The sequence below is a fragment of the Podarcis tiliguerta genome (genome assembly GCF_965153285.1).
Source record: "Podarcis tiliguerta genome assembly, chromosome: 11".
NCBI lineage: Eukaryota > Metazoa > Chordata > Lepidosauria > Squamata > Lacertidae > Podarcis > Podarcis tiliguerta.
Genome location: NC_139544.1, coordinates 5,922,323 through 5,940,798, shown reverse-complemented (window position 1 = coordinate 5,940,798; position 18,476 = coordinate 5,922,323). Strand labels below are relative to the sequence as shown.

The 18,476-nt window shown below is 41.0% G+C and overlaps 1 protein-coding gene and 1 long non-coding RNA gene across 2 annotated transcripts in view; one reads left to right on the top strand and one right to left on the bottom strand.

The window, feature by feature from the left end:
- The window catches only part of LOC310659688 (uncharacterized protein), a 44,013-nt gene that overhangs the window by 23,256 nt on the left and 2,281 nt on the right, over positions 1-18,476 (top strand). The window contains exons 9-14 of the mRNA XM_083403340.1: positions 2,184-2,338; positions 2,818-2,895; positions 11,081-11,270; positions 12,690-12,817; positions 14,361-14,477; positions 17,136-17,246. Coding sequence (XP_083259466.1) covers positions 2,184-2,338; positions 2,818-2,895; positions 11,081-11,270; positions 12,690-12,817; positions 14,361-14,477; positions 17,136-17,246 — 779 coding nt within the window. The remainder of the gene's footprint in view (positions 1-2,183; positions 2,339-2,817; positions 2,896-11,080; positions 11,271-12,689; positions 12,818-14,360; positions 14,478-17,135; positions 17,247-18,476) is intronic.
- LOC310659787 lies at positions 11,542-12,656 on the bottom strand. Its single transcript, XR_014503006.1, has 2 exons — positions 12,562-12,656; positions 11,542-12,205 (listed from the first exon to the last, which is right to left on the bottom strand). It is a non-coding gene; the product is annotated as an uncharacterized lncRNA (long non-coding RNA).

The window sequence follows — 18,476 nt, the reverse complement described above, 5'->3', positions numbered from 1 at the left end:
ACCTTACTATTAGCTAACACTAGAGGAGAAATTTGGTTAAGTTTCCATTTAAAGGCAAATTTACTTAATTCCCAGAACAATAAACTAACCAAAATATATCCTTCAAAATTTGCAGTTATCTGAATTTGGCGGTATAGTTTTGCAGCCAAGAAAATGTGTAGAAAATGCATATGCTATTTATATTATTTATTAGATTTGTATCCTCCCCTTTCTTACAAAAGAACCCATGTGACTAAGGTAAAGTGTGCAGACAACTGCATTTATTAGTGAAAATCACATACAAAAATTCATTTTAGAAATATTAGAAAAAATATGCTTTGCAAAAATGTGTATACAGTACTGGGATAAATTTGTGCTGATTAATTTCCATAAGGACTTTAAAAAAATATTGCAAACTGATAAAGAAATATGGAAAACTGAACTTGAGAATGGGAAAAGGAGAAAAACCAAAGTAGACAGATTCATCCATCCCTACTGACAGTGAAGTCACTGGATCTACAGCTGCCTGCTAAGAAATAAGTGAATTTCCAGCTAGCATAAAAGCAAACCAAAGGAAACGATGTTTTACTTCTTGGAAAGATCCCAGTTTTGTATTTTCTTATCCTTTTTACAATATAGTATTTTGCTGATCCATGACATAAGAATTATTTATTGTTAGCTCAAATGAGGGCAAGGAGTATGTTTGCATGCGTCTGCAGTGGAAACATCTAAATGAACCATGACTAAAGCAGAGCAGGAGATAACAATTTGATATAGAATCATAGAATCATAGAGTTGGAAGAGACCACAAGGGCCATCGAGTCCAACCCCCTGCCAAGCAGGAAACACCATCAGAGCACTCCTGACATATGGTTGTCAAGCCTCTGCTTAAAGACCTCCAAAGAAGGAGACTCCACCACACTCCTTGGCAGCAAATTCCACTGTCGAACAGCTCTTACTGTCAGCAAGCTCTTCCTAATGTTTAGGTGAAATCTTCTTTCTTGTAGTTTGGATCCATTGCTCCGTGTCCGCTTCTCTGGAGCAGCAGAAAACAACCTTTCTCCCTCCTCTATGTGACATCCTTTTATATATTTGAACATGGCTATCATATCACCCCTTAACCTCCTCTTCTCCAGGCTAAGCATGCCCAGCTCCCTTAGCCGTTCCTCGTAAGGCATCGTTTCCAGGCCTTTGACCATTTTGGTTGCCCTCCTCTGGACACGTTCCAGTTTGTCAGTGTCCTTCTTGAACTGTGGTGCCCAGAACTGGACACAGTACTCCAGGTGAGGTCTGACCAGAGCAGAATACAGTGGCACTATTACTTCCCTTGATCTAGATGCTATACTCCTATTGATACAAGCCAACAAGATTACTTTGTTTTCTGTGAAATCTGAAGAGCCATGAAAGTGCTGAATATTTGCTGCAACTCACAGTTGAGGCTGAAATTAGTGCAGTAGGAATCTCAATAATATTAATTGACCTTGCAGACATCTCATTTATGATAAGGCCACGGTCTGAAGGCACATGATACAGCTACCTTTCTGGAGCCTAGCAGGTATAGAGCTGGTCAGTGGCGACAAACTAGGAACCCTATGTATGCTACCTTGGTAGCATTATATAAATAAATAAAGCCTGATTTCATAAAAGCTTTGCCTATGGTCTATTTAAAAGGAAAATGTGCTGTATAAAATATGTTGGGTTGCATCCAGTATGTCCCTATACTGATGGATGGCACTTTGATCCAATGAAGGCTTCCATCAGTCGGACTTGGAGGCCCGTGTTGGGTTGGGGATTTGTGTGTATGCGTGTGCCAGTTTCCCCTTCACCCCTGTAGCTCAACCGCATCTCTCACAAATCTGCTTCAGAGAATTGAGGCCCTTTGGAACAATGTGGGAGGTACAGTGGGAAGAAGGGGATAAAGTAAAATGGCTTGCCTCCCTGGTCTGCTGATAGAAGAAGAGTTTGGATTTGATATCCCGCTTTATCACTACCCGAAGGAGTCTCAAAGCGGCTAACATTCTCCTTTCCCTTCCTCCCCTCTGTCAGTAAGAGGACACTGAATACCATCCCCTCTTTTTTTTAACCCCTAAATGAGGTTGCTTGAAAATGTTATGATAATAATAATAATAATAATAATAATAATAATATCAAAGAAGAAAAGTCATTTTAATGAACCTCCACTTGGAATTTTCTTTTGCACATAGGAACTGAATATAAAAAGCTGCAGTGGTCCTGGATTTAGAGGGGACAAAGTTCTGCTTCATGCAAGCACCTTTTGCCATAACCTGACAACTGTAGATGTTAGCTGGACAGGAGCTACTGATTCAGGACTCATTGCCTTAGTAGCATCATCTATAAGGTACGATTAAAAACCCAAACATTTATTGTTCTTCATACTGTTGTGCACAGTTGGGTACCATTTTGTAGAATGGATCTGTAGAAACAAGGAGATTAAGAGGTCCTCCAGACTAGGTGTTGTTTTTTTTGAGGGTGTATATTGCAACATATTTTGCATTTAACAGGTGAGGATGGAACAAGGAGGCTGAGAAATACATGACCAGCCATAGCAAATAATTAGTTAACTAAATGCGTTGTTGTTGCTACTTGCTGTTGTTAAACTGTTGGGTGTCAGAAGCCCTGTCTATCTATTTCAAGTCTTTGAGAAATCTACTAGTCTACCATTTGCCCCTGATCTATACTACCTTTCATGCTTTCAGGTTTCCTCCTATGTAGGTAGAATATCTGTGTAGAGGAATCATAACATAAGCTCAAATCTGGGCTGCATATTGCTTAATTGCTCAAATAAAAGAAGATAATTGTTGTTGCTCTCTGTTTTAGATTGCAGTGCCTTTCTACTAATGGATGCCGGATTACAGATGATGCAGTAACTGCCTTGATTAAAAAGCATGGGAAAAGGTAATTCACATACCAGCAGTAACTGCACCACAATACGAGTATTTAGCGCTTGTTGCATCACCATAGCTATATATGGTTCACAAGGTTGTGCGTTTTCTCTCTGAAAACACTGCATTTTATTTATTTGCTGTTGTTGGCATAGATAAGAACATAAATGGATCAGACCAAGGCCTATCTAGTCCAGCATATTGTTCCTGCAGTAGCCAACCAGATGTTGATGGCTCAAAGTAGAATATGAGTGCAATGTTGTTGTTGTTTAGTCATTTAGTCGTGTCCGACTCTTCGTGACCCCATGGACCAGAGCACGCCAGGCACTCCTGTCTTCCACAGCCTCCCGCAGTTTGGTCAAACTCATGTTCATAGCTTCGAGAACACTGTCCAACCATCTCGTCCTCTGTCATCCCCTTCTCCTTGTGCCCGCAGTCTTTCCCAACATCAGGGTCTTTTCCAGGGAGTCTTCTCTTCTCATGAAGTATTGGAGCCTTCATGGATCACTGCCTTGCCTTGGCGAAGGGGCTTCAATAACTCAGAGAAGCTATGAGTTATGCCGTGCAGGGCCACCCAAGATGAACAGGTCATAGTGGAGAGTTTTCACCAAACGTGATCCACCTGGAGTAGGAACCGGCAAGCCACTCCAGTATCCCTGCCAAGAAAACTCAGTGGACAAAGACAACAGGCATGAGTGCAAAAGCATGCCATAATTCACAAATCGTCATCAAAGAAGCAGCTGATTTTGTAGAGACATGCTTTGTTTCAGCTGGGACAGGTAAAGGCTTCTGGTTGTGCTGATGCGGATACACTATGGTGTTTCTTCTTTCTGCACTCCTTCCAGCACTCCTTCCTCCTCTGGTCACTGCTATGGATGCATGACTGGGCTGTCTGTCTTCAGGCATAAAGGTCATCTGCAAGGGATTACAACATGGCAAGGTTCGTGTTGCCAGCTTTCATGTCATGTTTGTGAAGCATACTTGGTCTGCCAATTAGGCTCATGCCTGAAGCCAGCTCCTCATAGAACACATCCTTGAGGATTCTGCCATCTTCCATTCTTTGGACACGACCAAGCCAACAGTGGGCTTGGGAGAACACATCTTTGTTTGAAACTCTGTCCTGCCATGTGATGCCCAAATTTTTACTGACACAGCACAGCTGAGGCATCACCCCTGACGGTTGTAAGTTGCCCATGACTCACTTCCATAAAACAGAGTGCTCAACGCACACAGCCTGGTAGACCTTCATCTTGGTGTTGGGTGTTAGCATCACATTCCCTCATACCCTTTTGCTAATTGCCCTCAGAACAATGTTGCATTATTGAGGCCTGGTGCCTTAAATTAGCACAAACTTTCAGTTGCAAAAGTAACCGCTTTTTACATTTTGCTTTGAGCTATTCCTTGGAAATAGTCATTTGGCCAATTCAATGCCAAATTATTAAAGCTGAAAGTATGTACAAGGCTTTGGGGTTCGGAACCTATATTTAGTTATAAAAATGAAAAGGACAGGATTTCTCTTTTTTTAGAATTCACACTAACTTCTCAGGTACAATTTCATTTGGTTGTTGCCTAGAACGTTTTAGTCAAAAAATACTGTCTGTCTCAGGCTGGCTACGACTCATATACAGCAGGTGCCTGCCCAGGGCAACAAAAAGTTTAGTGGTTAATGTTTTAAAATTAATTTTACCCCTATGATGCATTTTATCCAAGGTGTGCTAACAAGACAAATGAAGACAATAAACTTATTAAAAGGCATGTAATATCATGGGAAATGAATACAATGCAAAACCATTGTTAACAGATGGTAGCCACTGTCTGTCAAAGCTTTGCTTATTTCTTTCTCTCTTCAACCTCGGTTCATTTTGCCAGTTTTAAGCCTGTCAGGATCTATATTCTGTAATTACAATTTTCTTACAATCCCCTTTACTTTATGCCTCACCCAGTGCTGCCTTGGAACTTTAAAGAGAATGTGCAATAAATATTTCCCTTAGTATTAACCTCTGGCCTTCAAATCATACCTACGCCTATATTCGTCATCATATGAGCCTGTCAGGGAACTGCCATCGGAGCGGGAGGCGGAGAGGAGGCTCCAGGACGATGGTGGAGAGGGTCCCAGTAAGGGGAGAGGTAGCCCATCCGCTGGGGAAGGAAATCAGCGTAACACCAGTGGAGAAGGGGGGCAGATGGGGGAATTGGAGAGGTGGCTCCAGGACTCTTCACAGGAGACCAGCGGAGAGGGCACGAGTACTCCGTTGCCCACACCCACTTTGCGCAGAAAACTTCCGCGCAGGCAAAGGGGGAGGAGACTGGGCGTCAAACAGCTTCTATGCTGGAAGAGGTTTAAGAAACGCCCACTGACAGATTCGGCCAGTGACTGAGGCAGCCACGGAACTTGAAGCTGTCCAGACAGCAAGGGTTCAACCAGGCAACCTAGCCAGGAGTAACGGCAACTTACGCACGAGCAACCCCTAGAACCATTACAGAGCCCTATTCAGGTGTTCTTCAAAATCATGTTGGCAAAGTCACGTGTAATTGGGTCCATGGATTACAGGATTTATGTTATCGTCTATGGCATCCAAAAATAGAAACATTTAGTATTTGCATGAAGGTGCAACTCCCAGCAGGTTCAGTAACAAATCAATGAGAACTAAACCCATGCTATACCGTGAAATCTGGAAGGTAAGACATGCCAAGGCTGGACTATTAGGCTATTGTATATATGTGCATAAATAAAGAAATATGAGTTGTGGGCCCATCCCTCCTGCTCCACGTAATTCTAGCTTGTTTGTATTTCATTATATCTTAGGTACATAGTAGTTTTTTCATAGTGGTTAGAAACAAAACCATCAGTATACACAGTCTGTAAAGATCTGGCTTCTCCAATTATTTGTTGTATGAGATCATGCCCACATATACTTCTGCATTATAAAAAACCAAAACTCCATTCCTTTCCATTAAGAGGCATCTTAATTTAGATGGGTCATTCTACTTAGGTGGTTCATTCTGCTTAATATGTATGAAGTATCTGAATTCAAGAGGTTCTTTTGTTGTTGAGCCTTTGGACTTGATGTTCCAGGCTGTTTATTTGAGACTCTGTACAGGACTGTCTGGGAATTGCTTTTTGTACTGCTCTGTCTAATCTGTATTGATTTGCTCTAATTCCTTCAATATTTTCAGAATGCTGGCTCTTCTTTCCATTTTGGATCATTTATGCTTAAAGAATTGTATTTTATTAATTCCTGTGAGTAACAGTTCCTATTTTTAAAAGCCTACTCATTGCAAAGACAACAACAAAACAAAATACAGGAGGTTTATCTTTTTAAATTAAAGAAGAAGGTATTTCAAAACTGAGGAATGGGAGCTTTCATCCCAATGCAAATAGCAGCTCTAGAAGAGTGATTTTCATCAGGACCACAGCAGGGGAGGGAAAGATTAAATGCTCCATCAATGCCTGCTACAATCTTGATAATTATAACCCCCCCCCCCCCCAGCAGCTACTATATTCATTTTTAAAATGCACATTAAATGTAAAGATGTTTTGAATATGTTATGTCTAGTTCAAGCTGTAGCGACGGGGGACAGGACTAGCCAGGTTTTTTGCCCCAGGTAAAGCCTCCAGAGGGGTGCCATTAAGGCTCCCAGCCTGTGTATGTGTGTACACAGATGTGCAAGGGAGGTCTTTGACCTATGTGAAATAAAGCCTAGTTTCGCCTCTGTTCAATCATTACTTTGCACAGGGCTTTCCCCCCCAACAGGAACTCACTGGAACTCAGTTCCAGCACCTCTCTGGTGGGCGCCATTTCCATTATAAGAGAACGAGGTAGGCGTTCATGGTGAGTTCCGGCACCTCTTTTTCTAGAAAAATAGCACTGACTTTGCCATTTAAGCCACTATGCCAGTAGTATTAGGGTCAGGCAGCAGAACTCCAGGGCCCAATGTTAGGGAAGACACTGTTCCCTTCTAATACTGTAGCACCTGACTTCCGACCTAACATGGCATCAGCAGCTATGTGAAGTGACATAGAGCCAAAACGAGTTTTCCTTGATATCTCCGGCGTCAGATTTACATGAATATAATCTGCTGAGAAGTTACTTTTTGATTGTCATGGCTGTAAAATTAGAACAGAACAAGACACAAAATACCTTATTTTAAGTGGCTTAATCAGTATTGGCTCCTTGCCTTGATTGCTAAAAAGATGCTCTCATATGATGACTGATTCCAACAAGGGCTTCTTTCCCCATCATAATTTGACTGTTCTTTTTATTGCAAAATTTCAGAGCGTGGCATAGTGCGATGATTCTTCTTGCTGATGTGTTTACACATGGCAGATGCACTTTAATGACATGGAATACTCCAGCTGAGTGCAATAAAAGCATACGATGAATTTGTGTTTCAGCACAGAGTGCAAGTATGACTGCGAAGACATCTGCGATAATGCAGGAAAATATAACAAAGCCGCTTAAGACATGGCAGGAACAACACAGCCAGGAGCTACTGATAAATAAATCAGAATGTCGCCTGCCTGATTTGCTGTCGCACATTTGTTTTTCTTATTGTTTTCCCAGAGTTTCCTTAGGTTTTCACTTTATGAAAAATATTTTTAACTTCCTTTGTGGGTACAGCCTACATGGATTTCTCTCTGGTGAAAAGCTACTTTGGGCCTTTTCAGGAAGTTGTTTATTGCAGGATCTACCACAGATAGATTTTTTTTTTTAAAGTAGCCACCCAGTGTTGTTGGCGTCAAAATGTCAGGCTGTATTCTCCCCCCACCCATTTAATCTGGATTTAACCTCTCTGAGGTAAATCTAATAAAAATATAAAAAAAACCTGTTGACAACCAATCACTTGCAATATTTCAGTTTGCAAATTAAGCCCCATCTGGAAGCGTTATTTCAGCATATCTGAATTGCTTAACTGCACATGTTTTCACATTAATCTACCACTTTTAACAGAACCCACAGTCTGTCACCTGAGGGCCAAGTTAGACAATATGTAAAATGTGTGAATGCATTTTATGTATCTGGTTTTTAAAGTAAATAAACAGCAACTACTCAGAATTAGCACTATGATGTGTTGGGAGGGGTAGGTTAGTCCTTTACCTGTGCTTGTTGATTTTGGTCGAAATGGTCCCCTCCCAAAGTTGTTATTCAGCCAGAGAGAGAAGCTGCCATTGGCACTTCGTAGGATGTTGAATAAGATGCAGTTTTCCCCATGTGCTCCATGATTTAATATATCTGTTCTGAAGTTCATGGCGCTGCACACGTAACAAATATGTCACACAAGCTATTTACTGTTAGGGAACCTAACTGTCTCAGTTCTGCCCAGCTTATACCAAATAAGGAGATTTTCAGGGTTTTCTATATAATGGTGTTTGGCAAGTCAATGAATTCTGGTGAAAATCTTCCTTGCAAAAAATTATTGTCTCTTTGTTGGTCCAGTTATTGTGACGCCTCAGCTTGGGGAAAAAGGTGTCACAGTTGTAATATTCATTAAGGTGCAAACCTTATTGAAAATGGTGAGACTTCTAAGTAAATATGAAGCTGATTGCTCTGTTAATCAGTATTCTTGTTGATAAAGGTCCAAGTTACCAAAGCGTATTATAATTGGAATTTCATGAAGATATGCAAACAGTGTTAGTTATCCACCATGTTATATGTCTTCACCCACATCAAGATCATTTTTACCAGAGGAAATTCTGAACTGCGGGTTGGAAGAACAAAACTTGAAATTTGGACTGCCTTGACCAGTTTTCTACTGCAAATGCACATATTCACTGAAGTCTGGAGGGGAAATGCCCAGCTGAGCTTTCACTGATCAGATATGTTTACTGATATGGGGACAGGCCACAAGCACAGAAAGTTGTGAGATCTGAAGTTTTGAAGCTATAGTTTGCAGCTATGATTTTCATTTATTGCTGCCTCCTAATTCTAGTCCTAAAGTGATGCTCCCTTCAAGTAATGAACTGTGAACTGTTGTGCCTTTTTACAAATTAACATAGCCAGAGTTCATTCAGAGTCCCTTGGTTAAAAGATATAATATTTCTGTTTGCCTCCCTGCTCTTGCTTTGACCAAAATGTTTACGTTGTAACATCAGAACTTGGATACTAAGCCACATGACTATAATGTACAGTCATTTCCCACGCTTGGTTCAATAAATCCAGTGGCTCCCAGACTTTCTCCCTCATGGACCACTTGACATCTGCTGAGGGCCTTGGCAGACCACTTGATGGCTTGTCCACCTGCTGCAGCAATTGCGCTAAGATGCTGTATGATTTCAATTGTGTTTTTATTGCGTCTTTTATTTGTTTTTCTTTATTCCCTTCCTCTTGCTCTGTTTTTCGTGCTCCTAATCCCCTCTGCTCCTTTCCAGTTGATTCCCCCCTCCTCCTTTCACTTCTACGCCATCCTGCTCACCTTGTGGGTGGGCTGCCAAGTTCCTTGAGCAAAGGAGCAACAACCACACCCAGGATTCGCAGTGGCAACTCCTGCCGTTCTTCACAGACATGCTGTGGGCCACCTGAGTGAAGCTTGTGGATCACAGTTTGGGAACCATTGGCATAGTTAAAGGTGAAAGGTTGCTTTCCCACTAACCGTGTCCTTGAGCAGGGCTGGCGTTGGGTATACAGCATCTTTGGGCACCTGCCTGGGCTTTCACCCAGTCTCTGGAACCTCCTGATCCTGTTGTGCCATCTCATAACTCTTGCTGCCTAGGCGCCTAAGCCAGCTGTCCACACCCCGAGTTAGCCCTCACCTCCTTCCCTCTATTTATGCTAACTATTTACCTGCCAACCTGCTGTTTTTAGTTGGAAGCAAATATATTTTTTTCCTGGTTAAACCAAACACACCCTTTACATCATTGCACGTCATTCCATTCCACCCTAGTGTTTTAAAATGTCTCCCCCTTGAAGTTTAATCTTTGCAGAGTATTTTTGTGGTATTGAAATACCGCAGTCAATCTGTACCCCAATACTTGGGTCTGCCACCAGTTAACATTCTAAGCTGCTTCAAATCCTGATCACGTTAATCAAATGGGCAGCCATTTATTGACTTTAGCAAGGATTTGGGGTTAATGAAAATATATTGCGGTTTTACCCTGTTTTGAAGTCAGGTTTGGTGAGGCTGGTTAAGATTTATTCTGTTATTAAGAAAAAGAGTTTGGATTTGATATCCCGCCTTTCACTCCTCTTCAGGAGTCTCAAAGCGGCTAACATTCTCCTTTCCCTTCCTCCCCCACAACAAACACTCTGTGGGGGTGAGTGGGGCTGAGAGACTTCAGAGAAGTGTGACTGGCCCAGCAGCTGCACGTGGAGGAGCAGAGACGCGAACCTGGTTCCCCAGATTACGAGACTACTGCTCTTAACCACTACATCACACTGACTCTTATTAAAAGGGTTATGACACAGATTCTCTCACTCCCTCCTTTTTCATCTTGGTTAATTCCTTTTGAAATAGAATTCAGTATTGTATTCAATTTCACAGATATTTTGTAATTGCAATTCTGCAGATATTCTGTTTAAATATCTTATTTCCCCCCATATTCTGGAAGTGTAATTATGACCATTGTTTTTATTAATAATAAATGGAGGAAAAATATACTAAACATATAACATAAGCCTTCTATATTGTATATTTAATAGCATAAGATGCCTAATACTTTTATGACATCAAAAAAGTAATAGCTGGTTGTTGCTGATCTTGGTGTGAACACTGGGTTATTCTTTTTATAGCATTTCCAATTTGTGAAATTGCACAAATGAACCTATTTAGAGCATTTGAGATACAATTTCATTAACTCAATAGTTTTATCAACTACTTCCTTAAGCTGTTTCATGTTGGAGTTGTGGAATCAGTACAGTTATGATACAGTTAAAATATATTGACACCAAACCCTACATACATTAAGCATAATAGAAACATCGCCACCCAACCCCACCCCTGCGCATCTTCCCTCCCTCCACCCCCTTTTCTCTCTCTCCCTAATGTCTCAACAAATGAAATGGATTTGAAAAAATGTTACATGGAAAAATACGAGAGACATTACACTTACTTCTGTAAAACAAGAATATATATATACACACACACACACACACACACACACACATATTCTGGACAAGTATATTAAACAGTGGTGGTTTAATGATCATTGAACTGATAGTATTAGAAAACCATGTTACTTTTCTCTATCTTGTCTTTTCTAGCCTTAAGAAGCTGGAAATATTTGGGTGCCATTCTCTTACTGACGAATGCTTGAGATCCGTGGCTGTGAAGTGTCCAGATCTAGAGGTGCTGAACATTGGCAGAATTCACAAGGTTTCTGAGGAGTGCTTGGCGAAAGTCATAAGCTCTATGAAAAAGCTAACTAGTGTTAACCTTACGGGGCTCAATATGGTAAGCAGGTAGTCCCCACCCCCCTTGTTCCCCTGTCTTCATTTGTGTGGAATAAATTGCTGTGTATGTGCTGAACGTGGGCAAAAGAAAGATCTGAATCACGGGTATTCATGAATTCAAGGCTCACGTGTACAGGTTAAAAGTTCTTACTGGAAATCTGAAATCCCACTTAGCACTTTTTAAAAAGTTCTAGTGTTCAGTGTTGTGAAGTTAGGTTAGAAAATGGTGATAGCAAGGTGGGCGGAGACTTCTAAATCAGAGGGTGAGTTAAAAAAAAGGGGGCCACAAATGGGATAGAACAGTTTTCATTGGAATTACGCTTGTGGCTATATTCAGCAGTGACTAAAATTTGCTTGTGGCAAACTGTGAATGGTTTAAATCAAAGTTTGCCACCACAAGTTGAGTTAATTCCAGCACAACGCTGATTTATTATTAAATACAGCATATTGTCCAACTGTGATACAGCATCAACCATGTTCATGCGCATGGAGTGCAAATTAGGCTAATTGCATTTAACTTGCCTGCTGACGGATGAAGTATTTTCAGCATGAGGACTCCGTCTGTTGAAGCAACTTCAGAGGGAAGATAGATGTGGTGGTTTATTATAATTATTACTATAATGCAAAAGTCATGTTGATATATATATATATTTCATGTTGTCTGCGATTGTGTCAGAACTGCGGAGGAGAAAAACAGCAGTGAGCTATATAAAAGTTTATTGCCATATGACTGTGCATTCTCAGTATTTGTTTTCTTAACAGCTGCTATTTTGCCATCTTATGCGAGTACGTTTTTTGAGTAGGTGGTTTTTATTTCACAGCAGAACAAATCTTGAAGAGACTCAGGAAAAGTGCCTCTTGTTTTGCGTAGGACTGCTGTGGTTGATAAGACTGTCACAACTAGCATAGCCAACTGGCCAGTCTGCTGGCCTGTGACTACAGTGGTGCCCCGCAAGACGAATGCCTCGCAAGACGGAAAACCCGCTAGACGAAAGGGTTTTCCGTTTTTCAATGCGCTTCGCAGGACGAATTTCTCTATGGGCTTGCTTCGCAAGACGAAAATGTCTTGCGATTCTTGCGATTTTTTTTCGCTCCCCACCCCCTTTTTCTAAGGCACTAAGCTGCTAATAGCCTTTTAGCAGCTAATCCGCTAATCCCTTAAGCCTTTAATAGCTGCTAATAGCCGCTAAACCGCTAATAGCGCTAATCCGCTAATAGGGTTGCTTCGCAAGACGGAAAAACCGCTAGACGAAGAGACTCATGGAACGGATTCTTTTTGTCTTGCGAGGCACCACTGTATTATATATTGATGCATTCCTTCCTTTTCAATTGGTTGAAACTGCAATAGAGAGGCCTGCATGACAGTGGCAATAAGGATGAAGAGTTGTGTTTCCTTTTTCTCTCTCCTGTTGGGCTGCAGGTGAGGGATTGTGTTGTACATTTAATTGTGAAGAAATGTCCTAAACTGGAAAGTTTGGTTCTCAATTCATGCTCCCAAGTAACTGATCTAAGCCTTTTAGAAATCAGCATTGGCTTACCAGCAATCAGGTATGTTTGAAGACTAGCTATTGTAAATGCATTTGTTATTCAATGGCGTGAGCAATCTTTCAACTCTGGACTTAAAGGTCTTACAGGCCACCAACACACCAGACTTAATAGTGTAATGAATAACCCTTTTATAATACTGCATACAAGGGAAATTTGTGTGAGGGATTGGGATGGAGCATATAATAACAAAACCCATTCTCAGTGGGGGCATTACACCATTCCTTGACTGACTTTGGTGAAAGGGATTCCCCAATAATGGCAGTCTTTGGAAAGCCCAAAGACAGCAATTGGTGTGTGTAGAATGACTTTTTAAGGAAGCATTTATCTTGGTTCTAAAACAGAGTTAGTCAGTTATTTGAGTAGCATGGAATTTTGTCAGCATTATTACCACTTAATCCTTGAAAGATTAGCTTTTTCCTGGCTGACGACCAGTTGTATTCTTAGATTGCCTTTGATTTTTTGAGTTCATGGTGACAAGTTTGAAGGGTGGATAAAACTGGCTTGTACTCATTGTTTTATTTTATACAGTGCTCTTACTTGATAACTCATTCAATATACAGTGGTACCTCGGTTTAAGTACCTAATTCGTTCCGGAGGTCTGTACTTAACCTGAAACTGTTCTTAACCTGAAGCACCACTTTAGCTAATGGGGCCTCCTGCTGCTGCCGCACCGCTGGAGCACGATTTCTGTTCTCATCCTGAAGCAAAGTTCTTAACCTGAAGCACTATTTCTGAGTTAGCGGAGTCTGTAATCTGAAGCATATGTAACCTGAAGCGTCTGTAACCCGAGGTACCACTGTATTTATTTGGACTGAAGACACACCATCATAACTTTTTTATGCATCATCTCCTAATTGGTTAATTAGTTGTCCAACAAACCATGTGGCAGAGATAAAGTAGAAAGCTTTTATAAAATCATTATGGATTATTTACAAGATGCTTCACAGCAGAGTGTTTTATTACAGCTTTATAATTTTACCTTGTGGTATGAAATTGTTTAAATTAATACTGCAGACAAGAGAATCAAAAGCCAAGTTTGGAGATTTGCTTGTTTAATGACCACAAATGAAACAAATGTACTTTAATTTAACTTTCTCTTTTTTCCCATTTCCTTTTTGCAAGAAATGAGAGTTTCGTACTATAAAAAAATTTTCAGTGTTACAAGTGGTGACACAGGAAACATGAACTTGTGAATCTCCTCTTTGGTGAAATGTGTGAGCTCTGTGCACATCTGTGCAAATTCCTGCTTCTCATCTTACCTGGGAAGTGTTAAAAGGGGAAGCTCAAGTTCTTCCTCTGTAACCACGTATAAATATTGTCAGGAACTGCCCTGAAACAATGTCATGACACAACCGGTAAGGTGCACCCGTCCTTATGTGCATTCTTGCTAGTTTAGTCTGCTATGGGGTTGGATCATAAAAACCAACCATGTACTAAATGGAGCTGCCGTAACTACTTTAAACACTTAACTCTGATCTACATAATCAGCTGATTGCTATATATGGATGCTGGTTTTTTCTTTCTTTCTTTAAAATTGCTGCAGGTACCTGGATGTTAGTGGCTGTAAAGAGGTCACTGACATTGGAGTTCAAGCTTTGGCGGGGAGATGCCGGAAGCTTTCTTTCCTTGATTTAAGTTCCACTGCAACCAGCAAAAGAGGGTAGGGTGTTTGAGGACGTTTTGCAAGTGACGTGTTCAAGGAAATATGCAATAAAAATGTAATCTGACCTTCAAACAGTAGCAGCCAGTAATTGGTACGGTGGAGCTGCCCTCCTGACACCCATGTTTCTGCAGCCTGCCTGGGGAATGAGGCAGGGCGGAACAGTTCAGCTCCAAATTTGTGGTTTGAACGGATTTATTTTCAGGCAAAATTTGGAGTTTCACTATCTCCCTTTCAGGCTATGTACCTTGTGTAACTGACACATCAGTAGAGCATAAAGACTATTTCTGATTAGTTTATTATCTACATTTAAAAAGGAGAGTGGTTTTTGTTGTTGCTAAAGTAACCTGGTGTGCATCAGCGGCTACTAAGCTCCAGTTGTTACCAGTAGGTATAATTTGTAATCTCCCTTTTCGTCATGACTGGATTTTCACCCCCTGAAGCTGAGGATCTGCTAATTAAGATCCAGAGTGGAGAGTAGACAAAATAACCTAAGAGCTTTTCCCCGAACCCTTCAATTTGCCATTCTGATTTGCAGAGCATTAGGACTGTTTCCTAGGTAGCTATGGCAACAGCTATATAATTGTAAGTGCGTTATGTTCTTTAGATGCATTCTAGCACTGCTGGACTATCTAAGCTTCGTCCGATTGGTCTGCTCTGTTTAACTTTTTGATTCCATTATTTTCATAAATGTTTCCAGCTGCTTCTCATATAGCTATTTTTCTTCTATGAACTAAGTGGATTTAAATGTCACAGCACTGGAACATGTCCTCCTTGCAGTTATTCAGACTGCAGCACATTCAGCTAAATTGCTGTAATAATATTGACGGACTTTCTTGATTGCATTGCCCTCCACTCCCACTGTCTGCAAGCAGATCAGTATCTTGAAGGCTCTGAAATACTTGAATAATATTATTTTTATTAATTTACTAAATCTCATCTGTAAATCTCAGGATACAAAACCACACAAAATGCATAAGAAAAAAGAACAAAAATAAACCAATACCCCCCCCCAGCTTCATCCTTGTTAAGTATATTGAAGCTGATGGTTAATGAATGTTTTGGACATTTAATCCAGAGATTGCCAACCTGGCACCTCTGGGTGCCATGACACCCATCAAGGCCTTCATTGGGGCCTCTAGGCTAAGGCTCTCAGACTCTAAACTAGCCCTCCTGGAAAGAAAGATATGAGGTGAAATGTGCAGGTGCCCTTCTAAACAATTTCTAAGCAATTTAGGTAAAATGAGCTGGTCTGGCTGTTCCCGTCTGTCAGTGTTTTTAAGCAAATGAGTGGAGTCAGAGCTAAGTGAGTTGTTTGGATACCAGACAGTAGAAATCCCTGGACTTCTATTTTCTGCTCCCCATTAGTATGCTTTCCCTGCTTCCATCTTATTTTTTTAGCAGACCTTGGAATCTCCATGATTTCCCTTCCCTTTTTCCTGGCAACCAGGATGTACTTTTCCTGTGGTGGTTTTGACTGAGATCAGGTACTCTGTGGAAGTTTTTGGGTTTTTTGCAAATACTAGTACACAGTAAGTATGGGCGGGTGTTAAAGGAGGACTTTCCCCAAATGGCAAGTGCAAAATGTGAAAACTTTGCAACAAGACTCAGGGATATCTCCTACCGTACATGAAATGATGTCCCTGCACTCCTTAAGAAATCACTGTAAGTTACGGTACAATGGTATACATTGTTTACTTCAGAAATAAATCTCCTTAGGTTTAATGGGGAATAGTCCCTGGTAACTGGGCATAGGAGGGCAGCTGAGCTTTTGGTTTAGGATTGGCATTAGGGAAAGCAGAGCACTTGTGACTTTAACAAATGTATGTCTACAATCAGGACCAGCAGGATATAACTGACCTCCTATGATAAACATGAGGTCCTTGAGGTGGTAATGACTATGCTCTCTAATTCTGTGTTATACCATGCCCCCCATGCCTACTATTTTGTGACTGGCACCCACAACACTCTCCCAGAATTCAAAATGTACCAACTGGTCCATAAAAGTTGGTAACCCTGTATGTGACCTTCAGAAGTGAACGACAAAATAAATACTGTATTATTCGCTCTATAAGGCACACCAGACCACAATCCGCACCTAGTTTTTGGAGGAGGAAAACAAGAAAAAAAATATTCTGAATCTCAAAAGCCAGAACAGCAAGAGGGATCGCTGCGCAGTGAAAGCAGCAATCCCTCTTGCTGTTCTGGCTTCTGGGATAGCTGCGCAGCCTGCATTCGCTCCATAAGACGCACACACATTTCCCCTTACTTTTTAGGAGGGAAAAATTGAGTCTTATAGAGCAAAAAATGCGATACTTTATGGAGAAACATGAAACAAAGTTAAGAAAATCTGAAATGTGGCTTCTCCTACAGCAAAGCCTTTCATTGCTGATTTAAGGAGTTCAAATGCACCATATCCTGTAGAATACATATACCCTAAAAATGTCTGAATCATCTTGCAAATAAGTAGCTGGTCTTTAAAGCATGAAATAGCTTTTCACCTGGTGCTGTGTCTATCGGGAATAGGTGACGTTTGATGGTTTAGAATGTGCTGTGTGCCTAATCCGAGAAATGACTTCATAGAGCAAAATTGCTTTTCAAATCTTACTTCAAAAGCAGAACTTAACTTGTAGCTTGTGTCTTGTTTATGGGCTTCAGGGTTTGCCTGTTGGCTAGCTTCTGCTTCAGGACTTTGGAATGTGTGAAGCTGAGTTTCTGCAAGAATATCTCCCTGGATGCAGTTGTGAAATTATGCAAAAATTGCAAAAGGTGAGTGTGACTTCCTCTAATGCAATCCAGATATTGATGATTTCATTGACCTAATAGTAAAGGGATCAACAATAGGACCCTGCTGGAACTAAATTACGAGGAAAGGTATTTGGAGAGTAGGATGGAGTATCCTGGAGGAGGGCATGGCTTGACTGGAGCAGAAAACCATTGCACTGTTTCCACTTGTTTGCCATAATGGCTAAATGGCGCCTCCCTGTGCAGAGGCCAGAATGAATACCAGTAGTTGTGGGGTAGCAGTAGTGCTATCAGATTCATGCCCCACTGGTCGCCAGAAATTGCTGTCAGAAACAGAATGGTAGATTTGATGATCTTTTGATCCATCTTTAGCTGTCATTTTCAATGACAACATGAGCAGGCGGTGAAGGTGTAATCCAGCCCTAGGGCTTCGTGCCCCTTGATGTTCATGTAAGCAGGAACTCCATACAATTGGACTTCCCAGGCTGTGTATGGCCGTATGTAGGGGCCCATTTCTTGCATTCAAAGGAATGTGAAGTTGCTGAGGGAGAGGCAAGGATCCAAAACAATGTTCAGTTTATTCAAAGCTGCATTAGGAAGAATTCATGTGTGTGTGTGTGTGTGTGCAGATTTTAATGCGCTGTAGTTAAGATTAAAGGCAGTGAGTGTGGTGTCATATTGCATTCCAGAGCAATTTGCATTCCAGACCTTTATTGTTTGTTTTATTTTGCAGTGTGAGTAACCTTAGTCTCCTTTGAGGTAAATGGATGGTGAAACCTCCATTAAACATTTCCTCATTTAACAAATTCTTTAGAGATACTGTAACGCTATCCTGCCTTTTTATTTTTCACTTGTTGCTGTTGTTTGGCTATTTGCTGGCTGGCTGGGGATCAGGACAATGTAGGTGGATATTAATTGGACTGGATATTAATTAAAAACATGGAAGTCCTAGATCTGGAGGGATGGGATATTGTGTACGGGTGGCATGGCTACATAGGCTATGACAAGGTTAAATCCCACAAAGGATTTTTAAATCATATTGTGAGAAGGGCATTATATGAAGTATGAGAGAGGAGTAAGAAATCAGTAGTAACCAAAACACCATGGTGGCTGTCACCAATGGAATCTATGTCGGTTCACAGGATGAATATGAACAGCGATTGGCTAACATATAAGGATTTAGTAGAGGAAACAAGTAGTGATCCGAAAATAAAGGACCTAAGTGAATTGAAACAGAAGGGAATAACCTGGCTG